Source organism: Histoplasma capsulatum, genomic scaffold (assembly GCF_000149585.1).
Source record: "Histoplasma capsulatum NAm1 scaffold_1 genomic scaffold, whole genome shotgun sequence".
NCBI classification, from domain to species: Eukaryota; Fungi; Ascomycota; class Eurotiomycetes; order Onygenales; family Ajellomycetaceae; genus Histoplasma; species Histoplasma mississippiense.
This window is the reverse complement of record NW_001813982.1, coordinates 190,910-203,376: the sequence shown is the minus strand read 5'-3', so window position 1 is coordinate 203,376 and position 12,467 is coordinate 190,910. Positions and strand designations below refer to the sequence as shown.

Here is a 12,467-nt window from a genome sequence, read left to right as displayed (position 1 = left end):
GTGTGTATTCAGCCTTCTTTGTAGCGTTATTCAATTGGGAAGATAGGGGGATTTATAATTTTACATAGATATTTTATTCGCGACATTTGCATATATGCTCTTTAAGTTTTCGTTACAGATATGTACAGATATATCTATTTTTTGGAAGTTCATTGGGATGCTTTTCTTCTTTTTTTCCCCCATTTTCTTTTGCTTTTTTATAACCAACTCCAGACATGCAAGCAGTTGCTCGCTTAACCTCTTGGATGTATACTATTCCTACACCAGTCACAAACACAGCAAACTTTCCTCCTCCAGAGCTTGGCGTCCTTGCAGCACCTGACCCGGGCCTTGGCAGATCAGCCGCCATTCAGCCACAGTCATCTCACCAACACAACCCAACCAACCAACCATGCCCGCATTCCCCTCCTTATAAAGCCCCTCGTTCCCACCCACCACCAGCCATCCACGGTGACCCGGCAGATCATTATTTATCCCTCAGTCACCATGGCGTCTCCAATGGTCAAGCAAGCCATTGTCGATGCTGCTGCAGCGTACACCAAGCCTGAGGGCAAGGTGTTTGAGTATGGCACAGCCGGGGTGAGTTTTGCCTGCTTCAGCCTTGCAGCCTCCATATGAATTGTACCCCTATTGATAATTTACCGTACAGTTCCGCATGAAAGCGTAAGATAAGCCGGTGTTATCTCATTGTTGCTTTAACCTCCCCCAGTTATTTAATCTTTAAATTCTTTTCTTCCTTTGTTTCCCCAGCAGAAACGCGCAAGTTAGGACGCTGCTCATATTTCTATGACAATTCAGGGATATGCTCAATACTGTTGTTTTCGCAGTCGGGCTTTTGGCTGGGCTTCGCTCGAGAAAGCTAAATGGCCAGTATATTGGCGTTATGATCACCGCCAGTCATAACCCGGCGGAAGACAATGGCATTAAGCTTGTGGACCCAATGGTAAGTCCTAATTCTTCCCATGATTTGAGTAAGGGTTTACTCGAAGTACTGACAAACTCATGCTTTGCTTTATTTAGGGTGAGATGCTAGAGGTAGGTGCCATACCTCATCACGTCTCCTTGGAGATCTGTTGGCTTATTCACCATAAAACCATAACTTTTCAGGCTGATTGGGAAAAATACGCGACCCGATTGGCAAATGCACCCCTTGAGGCTTTGGGAGATGTATACAACAGCCTTATCGACGAGATTGAAGTCAAAATGGAGAACCCTGCTCGCGTAGTTTTCGCCCGGGATACTCGTGCTTCAGGCTCCCGTCTTGTGGGCGTGATTTCTACTGCGCTCAGAGCATCCGAAGTCGAGTTTGAAGATTTCAAATACTTGACCACCCCCCAGCTTCATTACATTGTACGCTGCAAGAATACTCTGGGAACACCGTATGAATATGGCGAACCTACTGAGAAAGGGTATTACCAGAAACTCAGTGAGGCATTCAAAAAAGTGATGAAAGGACGAACCACTAGCGGGCCAGTGACCGTTGACTGCGCTAATGGCGTCGGAGGCCCTAAACTCAGAGAGCTGATGAAGTACCTGCCCAGTGCTCAGGAAGGTGGTGTGGATATCAACATTGTTAACGACAATGTGATCAATCCTGATAGCCTGAATTATGAGGTAAACTATCTATCCAAATATCCACCATCTTTTTTGTGTACTTTTGGCTGATGTTAATGTTTCACGCAGTGCGGTGCAGATTTTGTCAAAACGAAACAGCGCGCCCCACCATCGTCTAAGGCCTCGACCCATGACCGCTACGCTTCGTTGGATGGTGATGCAGATCGATTAGTTTACTATTATCTTGACACAGGCAATATTTTCAAACTTCTTGACGGTGACCGAATCGCAACGCTCGCGGCCTCGTTCATTGGAGAGTTAACAAGGAATGCTGGAATAGGACACAAACTCAAGATTGGCGTTGTTCAAACGGCATATGCGAACGGCTCAAGTACTGAGTACATCGAGAAAGTCCTTAAACTCCCAGTTATTTGCACTCCCACTGGCGTAAAGCATCTCCATCATGCCGCTTTAAGATTTGATGTGGGAGTTTATTTTGAAGCCAACGGACACGGAACCGTAACTTTCTCAGAGCACGCGCTCAAGACCATCAAATCCACTGAGCCCCAATCCCCAGCGCAGCAGTATGCCTTGGAAAGTCTTATTGCCCTAACCGAATTGATAAATCAAGCCGTGGGTGACGCACTGTCGGACTTGCTGCTTGTCGAGGTGATCCTAGCACATAAAAGCTGGGGCCTCAAGGAATGGATATCAACCTACACTGATCTCCCATCACGCCTCGTTCGCATTGAGGTAGCTGATAGATCAATATTTAAGACCGTTGATGCGGAACGGAAGCTTGAATCGCCAGCTGGTTTGCAAGGACGTATCGATGCTCTTCAATCAAGATATAATAGGGGCCGGAGTTTTGCCCGTGCCAGCGGGACGGAGGATGCGGTTCGAGTGTATGCTGAGGCTGCGACTCGATCTGAGGCTGATGATCTGGCTACCCGAGTCGCCAGCTCAGTACAAGATGCTGGCAAGATAGCCAAGACTCTGCAATAGAAAAAGAAAGGAATTAATAACGTAAATGACAAAAAGCAAACTTGGCGTCGAACATACACATAGACAATTGACAATACATCCCTTTATTCCATACTTCGAATGTGTGTCAATGTCAATTCAGTCGACATGCGAAACCGAGACAACAGAGTCTGAAAAGTCCAACCACCTTCCCGGATCCCTCAGGGTCCGGATTAAGTATTTGTGACGAACGACAGTTCCTTCGTTTCCTTCATTTCATATCACAAAATCAGACCCCTAATTCACAGCTACTCCTGATACATTGTTTTACTTTGTTTTATTCAACGCTCTGGAGCCATATATTATTGTGTCTCCTATCTGTGTTTTATGTTTTCTTTAGTTACCTTTTTTCTTTTCTTGTTTTCCAATACTCCTTTCGAGCCATTTACTTAAGGAGGCGATCAGAGATTTGAAAAGCGTCCTGAGAATGATTGAATGAACTGAAAGATTAAATAAATCCGATGAAATTTCAGACATTAGTCTTTCACTCTCTCCACCCTTTGTATACCCGTGGCAAGTCGAGGATACTTAGTCACAATCGAAAAATGAAGTATTACTATACCAAAAACATACATATACAAGAGTGGCCAAGCAATGACCTAACAGAATAAAATTAGACACTGGATTTACTTCTTTTCATCATAATGACTACCATTAATCTAACCCTATCTACCCTTCCTCACGATCCATTTCATCCCGCCCCCTCTTCGCCCCCTTCGCCGGCCTTCTCCCCTTTAACGTGGCCCCCCTGGAGCCTCTCTTCTCATGTAAATCCTTCATCTCGGTAATCGCATGCCGCTGCGCCTCGCCCACCCTATCACTCAGCACCATCACCTCCTCCTTCTCAACTTTATACTCGTCCAATTTCTTACCCAGCGCATTTTCGATCCGCAGCCAGACCTCAATGTCGTACTGAGTTACAATGCTAAAGGCATGTCCACTCTTACCTGCGCGCGCGGTCCTGCCTACGCGATGGATATACGTCTTGCTGTCCGAGGGTAGATCGAAGTTGAGCACCACGTCAACAGAGGGGATGTCGAGGCCGCGTGCGGCGACGTCTGTCGCTACGAGGATGTCGCGGCTGCGTGAGCGGAATTTACTGAGTGCGCCTAAGCGGGAGGACTGCGAGAGCTGGCCGTGGAGAGGGATGGAGCCGAAGCCGAGAGCGCGAAGCAAGATGGCTAGGCGTTGAGTCTCGTTTACTGTGCGGGTAAAGACGATGGCGGATTGGCCTGCGTATTCGTTGAGGAGGTAGACGAGATAGATATCTTTGTATTTGTGGGGAATGAAGAGGTAGCTTTGGAGCAGGGTGGCGACGGTTTGATATTTGTTGCTGGAGATGGAAACGCGGAGCGGGTTGGAGAGGGATGCGCGTTGGAGAGACTCAACTTTTGAGCTCATGGTTGCGGAGAATAGGTATGTGCGGCGTTCACGGGGAAGAACTTTGAGGATTTTGTCAAGGATGGGTCCAAAGTCAAGATCGAGGAGGCGGTCGGCTTCGTCCATCACGAGGTATTTGAGGCTGCGGAGGGAGAAGCCCTTTGTATTTTCAAGGTGGTCTAGAAGACGACCTGGTGTTGCGACGATGATGTGAGGTTTCTTCCCCAGTGAAATTGCTTGGGAAACCATGTCCATTCCACCAACGATGACGGCACATCGGACTGAGATAAGGGAGCCGAGCGCCTCGAATGCTTCTGATATTTGGCAGGCTAGTTCTCGGGTGGGAGCTAGTATGAGGCCAAAAAGGGATTGAGGTTTGTTCATCAGAGCTATCGTACACAGGTAATTAGTCAAGGTTCGTGTAATTAGTCAAGGTTCGTCGCTTGGAGGGCTCTCGTAAACGGGTTGAGCTGTTCGCTATTTACCTTGGAGAATAGGCAAGGCAAATGCGGCCGTCTTTCCACTTCCTGTCTCTGCCAGCCCAATGAGATCCCGCCCTTGAAGTGCGAGCGGGATTGATTCTGCTTGAATCGGAGTGGGCGATTTGTAGCCTAAAGCTTCACATGCTTCACATAATGAATCAATAATGCCTAGATCTTTGAAAGACTTCGTCACAGCCTCTTCTCGCTGCACCTGCGGGCTTTCGTCATCTTGTTCATTGGCTGCGGTGAGTTGCTCATCGTGCGATTGCTGTGAGGCTTCTGAACTGGAGGATTCCAGGTCGCTCACAATGGGGTCTGGCTGAGCTGTGTGGGCAAGTTTCCGCTTCTTCAAGACCGGCATTCTGTATGATGGATATTAATCCGCAGATAAGTAAGAGTGTCTGGGTTGGTGATGGTGAATGGTGATTTTCCACCAAAATATTTTTGATAACCCGCAAAATCATTGTTCCGGGCACGTTAAATCTCCCCAAAAAAAGTTGAGATTCTCAAACAGAACAATTAAAAAAAAACAAAAAAAAAAAAGAATCGAGCTTTGATCATGGCGAAAAGGCGCACAAAGAAGCGGACTCACCTCCGTGCTGCAAATGTGAGCAATGCCACTCCTAAAAGTGGCTCCGCGTCAATGCAAAAGTCCCCAAAGAGTATGGTGATTCGGGTCGGTGCTGGAGAAATTGGACCCAGTGTTAGCCAGTTGGTGAAAGATGTGCGGGCCATGATGGAGCCGGATACAGCCAGTCGCTTGAAGGTAAGAATTGACTTTTCAATTTGAGAGATGACAATATTTGCGGTCTTTATCCCATTCTGACATGCGCGACTCGCATCGTACAGGAGCGGAAATCGAACAAACTGAAGGACTATACAGTGATGACAGGGCCTTTAGGAGTGACACATCTGCTCTTATTCTCAAAGTCCAGTATAGGAAATACCAGCCTTCGCCTTGCACTTGCTCCTCGTGGACCTACTCTTCACTTTAGGATAGAAAATTATTCCCTATGCAAAGACGTCATCAAGGCGTTAAAACATCCAAAGGGATCGGACAAGCTCCATCGAACTCATCCATTGCTAGTAATGAATAACTTCATGTCTCCGAGAACAGATGATGAACCATCCTCCTCGAAAGTCGTCCCTAAACACCTCGAATCCCTTACGACTACTGTTTTCCAGTCTCTTTTTCCCCCTATTTCTCCCCAAACCACAACATTTTCTTCAATTCGTCGCATCATCCTGTTAAATAGGGAACTGTCCCCAGATCAAACAGAGAATGGCTCATATGTCATAAATCTTCGCCATTATGCCATCACCACCAAAAGGATCGGCATACCGAAACGAATACGGCGCCTTGATCCCAAGGAACAACGGCATAGGGACCGAAAGACGGCGGTTCTCCCAAACCTTGGAAAACTAGATGATGTGGCAGATTATCTCCTCGACCCATCAGCTGCTGGATATACCTCTGCTAGCGAAACTGAGCTGGACACTGATGCTGAAGTCGAGGTGATGGAAACAACGGCCAAAAAAGTTCTGAATAAGCGCCAAATACAACGTATGAAGGAGGGCGATAAAAAGCCATCGACTTCATCGGATCCTAATGTCGAAAAAAGGGCAGTGAAATTGGTAGAATTGGGTCCACGGATGAAATTGAAATTGACCAAGGTCGAAGAGGGGTTGTGTAGTGGAAAAGTTTTGTGGCATCATATTCTGACCAAGTCGGAGGAAGAGACTCGACAACTGGATGAGGCCTGGGAGAAAAAGCGCAGGGAGAAAGAGCAGAGACGAAAAGAGCAGAAGGAATCTATTGAAAGGAAGCGGAAAGAAAGAGGCAAGGGGGCAAAGGATATAGATAAAGAGGATGAGGATGAGGATCTCGATGAATATTGGGACAGCGAGGATTTCGACGACGTTGATGAAGAGATGGAAGACGCACCTGATGATAGTTAGAAACCTATATTTTCTGCTTGATGAATCGTTGTTTTGAACACAACTTTTCCTTTCCTTCCTGTTTGCATTCACCTTGTGGGATGGATAAAGGGGAAATGTTAGGAGTTTTAAAGGAATTCTTCACTAAATTCGCAGGCTTGTAACCCGACTTGGACAAAACAACGATTCCGATTAATTTTCACGGTTTTATAATTTATTGGGCTATTCTTCTCCCACTGAATCCTTTTGCCCGCTGGGCTTGCACTTCAACCCCGACACCATCTATGCAATCGGAATTGTATTTCATGACATGAAATAGAGATATACCATTGTAAGGAAATATCTTAAGATTTTGGAGTCCGTAGCTTTTCTTCCACCAGCCTTCCCACCATCTTCTCCAGGATAGCAAAATCACTTCCACCTCCGTGTCCTTCAAAGTAGCATTGAACGCTCTTCTCGACATACTTACCAACGATATCAATTTCAACGTTGACCTCCTCTCCAGGACGCTTCTTAGCCGTCACAATCTTCTCTTGGGTATAGGCAATCAGCATAATCTCAAACCATCCTGCTTCACCATCCACCACTTTCGTCACCGTTAAACTTGCGCCGTCCAATGTAACATATCCTTTCTCAACAATGTATCTCAACAAGCTTTTGTCCCGTGGCTGGAGGCGGAAGGTCAGCGCATTGCCATCTGGCGTGACAGATAAGATTTTTGCGACAGTGTCGACATGGCCTTGGACGAAGTGGCCGCCCATCCGTGTCGAGGCAGTAACAGAACGTTCAAGATTGACATAGGACCCGTTTGTGAGGGAGCCTAAGTTCGTGCGGCGTAGGGTTTCCGGAGCGACTCCTACCTTAAAGGAGGATTTGTCGAAGGCGGTTACGGTTAGGCATGTTCCTGTGGGCTGTTGTTAGTGCTCTCCCAGTATCTTCGTTGGCGCAGGGTAATATGGTCTGCTTCTTACCATTGACACAGATGCTGTCACCCAGATGGCAGTCCGTAAGTATTTCCTCGCAATTGGATATTGTCAAAGACGTTCCGCCACCGCCACTAGCTGTCTCATCCTGAGCTTCTAGCGACGTGACCGCTTTGGTGCACAGTTAGCAGGGTGGATGACTGTGGTAGTGGGGTTTATAAGAATGCTCCTTACTTACCGCCGATCTTCTCAACCAAGCCGGTAAACATGGGCGTTACGTTTAACGCTTTCACAAATGAATCAAATATTGTTTGGCTTTTACCATGGTATCTCCTGGAAGATCGGGTATGTTTCCGGCTCTTGCTGGTTTCTCGGTTGCTTTCAAGCTTTCGGAACCGTGCCGTCGGTGTTAAATAGTGCTCCGCAATTCTGTATTAATAAATAAACAAATAAGTCGAGAAAACAACCTGCACCAATGAACTTTACCAGCTGAGATCTGCTTATGGGTTGAAGTGTACGCGCTCTCTCCTTTCATGATGAAGTCGTATCTGACATTGAGAAGTATCGCGAGGAGATACAACCCTTTGCTATCAAGGAACCATGCTCTGGCAACACCGGCTAAATGGCGGAGTTTCGTAACTGCCGCTACAACAACTGCTCAGAGCGTTGATAATCTCCCACTTGCGGGCATTCGCGTTTTAGATATGTCACGAGTTCTTGCGGGAGTAAGTTTTTGTTTTTAGTTGTATAAGAATCTATTTGGATATTTCTATGAATTGACGGCTATTCTGCTGCTTTCTTTCCCAGCCATATTGTACGCAAATACTTGGGGATTTAGGGTAAGCAACCGCACTCTGGAATAATAACATGGCGGAGTAATTGATACTTCACTTGCTCGAAGCTTCAATTTCTTGATTGGCTTTAACGTGCTAACAAAATACCAACCATGCAGTGCGGAAGTCATCAAGATCGAGCACCCAACCCGCGGCGATGACACCAGGGCATGGGGACCACCTTTCGCCAAATATAAAGAAGACGGCAAAGAGGGACCAGGAGAAAGCGCATATTATCTATCGGTATGTCCAAAAAATTCTACTCCTATTGTCTTTTAAATACGTCCAGTCCGACTCACCCTCCTGATATGTAGGTAAACCGCAACAAGAAATCTCTGGGACTGTCTTTCGCCCATCCTTCCGGTATCGAAATCCTCCATAAGCTCGTGAAGGAGTGCGACATTCTGGTGGAGAACTACATCCCCGGATCACTAAAGAAATACAAAATGGACTACGATACCGTGAAAGTTATAAACCCAAAGTTGATTTACGCGAGTATTACGGGGTATGGGCAGACTGGACCTTATAGCCAACGGGGAGGGTACGATGTCATTGTCGAGGCTGAGATGGGCTTGATGCACATTACTGGTTCTCGAGACGGACCTCCAGTGAAAGTTGGTGTCGCTGTCACGGATCTAACCACTGGACTTTACACATCCAATGCAATCATGGCGGCATTGCTGGCACGAGCGAAAACTGGGAAGGGCCAACATATCGACGCGTGTTTGAGTGACTGCCAGGTCGCTACGCTATCGAATCTGGCAAGTTCTGCACTGATTAGCGGCGAAAAGGATTCGGGGCGATGGGGAACTGCTCATCGTAAGCATTTCATTTTTTGTTTCCCCGCTTTGTTAACCGTGCACTCGTACCGAAACTTAAAAAAAAATAAAAAAAAAAAAAAAAAAAAAAAAACCTTCTAGCTTCCATCGTACCTTATCGTGCATATGAAACGAAAGACAGCGATATACTTCTTGGTGGCGGAAACGACAAACTCTTCGGGGTACTGTGTGACAGACTAGGCCAACCGGAATGGAAAGTAGACGAGCGTTTCGTCAGCAATAACCTTCGAGTAAAGAATAGAGAGGTCTTGGATATTATGATCGAAAACAAGACAAAACAGAAGACTACTCAGGAGTGGCTCGAGATATTCGAAGGCAGCGGCATACCGTATTCCGCTATCAATGACATTCAGGGGACCCTGAACAACCCACATGGTAAGTTTGCAGGTTTATCTCTACTTTAACCATTATATGACTTCCGAGAATTAATTGCTGACATCAATAACCAGTGCTGGCCCGAGGGATGGTTGTGGAGATAGAGCATCCGAGCTGCGGACCTATAAAGTTGGTCAACACTCCTGTTAAGTTTTCCGATGCTAAGCCAGGTATAAGAACATCGCCACCAATGCTGGGTCAGCATAGCGACGATGTCCTTAGAGATCTTGTGGGTCTTGGAGAGGACAAGATTGCGCAATTGAAGGAACAGAAAATCGTTGCATAGACATATATATATATATATATTATCTTTCAGCGGGCGCAAATTATGGGCTCTTTTTCCGTTATCGCTATCCTATCCATGGCAATAGATGCAATTTATTCTGTGTTTACGCATTAAGGGAAATAGAGGCTAAATAATCGTCATTTATTTGGAAAGGAGATATTGGCAGTGGGTTCATGGATACTGAAGACGAAGATATAGAGATGTTATGTTCAGGTAGTTCTTTAACAGGCGTGCGTGTATATATCCCTCTAAGCATAGAGGTTGGAAGCATATTTGGCTTGATGGTAGTCGGCTGCTTAAAATAATTAAATGGCAAGTTCTGAGTCCTGTGGAGAAACACCTCTGCTGCTTTGTCGTCTTTCGGGATGATGAATTCAAGAATTCAATGATCATTGCCGAGGTCCTTCTCTAGGAGTTGGTTTAGGCGGCATCAAACTTCTTTTGAGGTACCTTGATGAAATTTTTCAATTTTGAAAAGTAACGAACACCTTCAATCTATTTAAGAAGATGCGTTTTTCGAAACTTGGTACTACCTGCGATTAAGGGAGGCAGCACGGTAAGGCGGGCGCAACACGAGCAGTGAGCGATTAAAGTGCTTAATCTGCTTCGCGATAGCGGAAGAGTTTAATCAAAAAGGGTAACATAACCTGTTCGTGATCAACTGAATATCTTTTTATTCTTGGCTAAGCATCAAGGTGAACATAATAATAGTCAGTCAATGGGAAGCAAAACAATCGGGCCAGCAACGCCAAGATATATTTATTAGTAGTCTAAAACAATCGATCTACCAACCAATATCTGTTTTGAGATTATTTGTGATATAACTCCATTTACGATAACAGAGCCCTAGCGTCCCAGCCGGCAAGCACAATCATCGCCATCAATTATTTGATCACGGATTCGCCATTGATTAGATTCCCCAGGCACCCAAGGGATCAGGTCCAGCAGAGCTCGCACGTGCCTGCTGCAAAGTTTTAACTCGATTGACGAGGGTTCCAACCGAGATGGGTCCGATCAACGTGCAGAGAGAAATGGCCCATACGACAACTAAATAGGTCTCGGAAGAATGTTCAGAAGTGTCGCCAAAGATACCGTTTGACTCTGCGATGGAGGCGATGAGGTAGCCTATCTCTCCACGGGCAGTCATGGCTAATGCGAGGATTGAGGCCGGATAGAGTGACTTCGGCTTTGGTGGTGGCAGAGGGGCAGTGGCATGTTGTTCTTCCTCTTGTTTGGGGACAGTTGCTTTATCCTTTGCCGTTGCGATGGCATTTCTCTGGGAGTCCGCGTTGGCGCTTTGAACAACCTCATCGGACTCCGCATTTTCTGTGGCTTCTCGGAGTTGGTTGTTCGTAGCGGCTTGTATAGGACCTGTCTCACTAGTTTCCTTTGATGGGCGACTCCGAATACAGGAAGCCGGGTACATCAGAGGTGTCTTCAGAGCGCGAACGAAGACGTGAAGGCCGGAACCAGGTGGAAGGTTAACTAGCCACAGTCCAGTGCACATCTTCCCGAAGGCCATCAGGATAGCATACACAACACCACGCCAGATAACATTTCCCCGGAGCATGTCTCTGATTGGAATCGAGAAGCCGATTGAAGCCTGTGGTTGGTCAGCCTATTGCGCACAGCTGCTCGAAGGGTAATGCTTACAAAGAACATTGGAATCAAGATTCGATTGACGGGCCCATGGTGGTAGTGCTCATAGATGTACAGACCAGTAATCTTACCATCCTTACCTGAGCGGGGAGATTGGCGGGAGGTTCCGGAGGAGGCTGCTTGTTCAGGTTGAGCCTGGTCTTGAGAATGGCTGTCATTGTTTTGTTGCAATTGTGCCGCCGTAGAATCCGGAGTTGTGTATATCAATGTATCAAACCACGATGTGATAACACCAGCAAGATATGCGGCGAACAAACTTGACGTCCCAGCATATGCAGCGCCAGCCACCAACCCTAGAAGCAAGAAGATATATCCGAGAAACGCGAACTGAGGCTTGTGAGTAAACTTTGGCAACTTACCTTTGGACTCGAAAATCTTGATCAGAATCGGGCGCGCCACGAATTTACACGCCAAGACGATGCCAACACCAAACCCGATCGAAACAAACAGCGGCCTGAGAACAGTCACAGCGCTGAACGAGTCACCATTCCCGCCAAGGTTTGAGATGATCTGAACCAGCACAAGGCCGATAACGTCATCAAACATCGCAGCACTGGTAGTTACAGTGCCAAGGCGCGAGGTGATCAGCTGCGTTGTTGAAAGGATAGTGAACGTGGTCCCGAGACTTGTCGCGCTGAGAGCCGCACCAGCAGTGAATGCCTGGAGCGGCGTTGCTGAAACCAATTCCATGAGAATAAACGACAGTCCTATAGGAACACTGATTCCGGTAACGGCAACAGCAAGAGCGAGGTACATATTGGCGCGGAGCGAAGACAGGGGAGTTGACAAGCCGCCCTCATACCCGAGCATGATCAATCCCAAGTAGCCGAGTTGCTGAATCACAGTTTCCATGTCGCGGTTGAGCCATTTGGCTCCAGGTGTACCCCACAGGATACCGGTAACCAATTGACCGATCAAGCCACAGTATAGAAGTTTGTCAAGACAGGCGTTGATTAGATTCAAGACCAATAGAAGACCAGCTTGGTTGAGAAGAGTGAGAATCGTTGGCTCATGGTAGGCAAACGCTGATTCTGCCATTTAAACTCGTCAGAGGGATTTATGCTGATCGGCTTGACTGTCAAATAAGGAGCTACCCTGAGCAGTGTCATAGCAGCAGTCTTGGTAGTATCGCAGAGGACTCCATCCGAGCCGCGATAAGAATGTAGGATGGAAAC

At 46.8% G+C, this 12,467-nt stretch overlaps 6 protein-coding genes across 6 annotated transcripts; 3 read left to right on the top strand and 3 right to left on the bottom strand.

Moving 5' to 3' along the window:
- Positions 1-486: 486 nt before the first annotated feature.
- Positions 487-2,559, top strand: HCAG_00064 (hypothetical protein; the record flags this gene model as incomplete). The annotated part of the gene is made up of 6 exons (XM_001542968.1): positions 487-579; positions 650-663; positions 799-943; positions 1,021-1,035; positions 1,108-1,614; positions 1,684-2,559. 6 exons carry the CDS (start codon positions 487-489, stop codon positions 2,557-2,559), a joined length of 1,650 nt encoding a protein of 549 aa, XP_001543018.1.
- A 687-nt stretch (positions 2,560-3,246) lies between these two features.
- HCAG_00063 (ATP-dependent rRNA helicase RRP3) lies at positions 3,247-4,800 on the bottom strand (the record flags this gene model as incomplete). Its single annotated transcript, XM_001542967.1, has 2 exons — positions 3,247-4,346; positions 4,443-4,800. The coding sequence occupies 2 exons, from the start codon at positions 4,798-4,800 to the stop codon at positions 3,247-3,249; spliced, it is 1,458 nt and encodes a 485-aa protein (XP_001543017.1).
- A 372-nt stretch (positions 4,801-5,172) lies between these two features.
- HCAG_00062 (conserved hypothetical protein) lies at positions 5,173-6,398 on the top strand (the record flags this gene model as incomplete). The annotated part of the gene is made up of 2 exons (XM_001542966.1): positions 5,173-5,205; positions 5,289-6,398. The coding sequence occupies 2 exons, from the start codon at positions 5,173-5,175 to the stop codon at positions 6,396-6,398; spliced, it is 1,143 nt and encodes a 380-aa protein (XP_001543016.1).
- Positions 6,399-6,721: 323 nt separating this feature from the next.
- Positions 6,722-7,569, bottom strand: HCAG_00061 (riboflavin synthase alpha chain; the record flags this gene model as incomplete). Its single annotated transcript, XM_001542965.1, has 3 exons — positions 6,722-7,281; positions 7,349-7,471; positions 7,539-7,569. 3 exons carry the CDS (start codon positions 7,567-7,569, stop codon positions 6,722-6,724), a joined length of 714 nt encoding a protein of 237 aa, XP_001543015.1.
- Positions 7,570-7,836: 267 nt separating this feature from the next.
- HCAG_00060 (hypothetical protein) lies at positions 7,837-9,633 on the top strand (the record flags this gene model as incomplete). The annotated part of the gene is made up of 6 exons (XM_001542964.1): positions 7,837-8,025; positions 8,108-8,139; positions 8,253-8,376; positions 8,448-8,952; positions 9,054-9,347; positions 9,422-9,633. 6 exons carry the CDS (start codon positions 7,837-7,839, stop codon positions 9,631-9,633), a joined length of 1,356 nt encoding a protein of 451 aa, XP_001543014.1.
- A 910-nt stretch (positions 9,634-10,543) lies between these two features.
- HCAG_00059 (conserved hypothetical protein) lies at positions 10,544-12,330 on the bottom strand (the record flags this gene model as incomplete). The annotated part of the gene is made up of 2 exons (XM_001542963.1): positions 10,544-11,236; positions 11,287-12,330. 2 exons carry the CDS (start codon positions 12,328-12,330, stop codon positions 10,544-10,546), a joined length of 1,737 nt encoding a protein of 578 aa, XP_001543013.1.
- Positions 12,331-12,467: the final 137 nt, after the last annotated feature.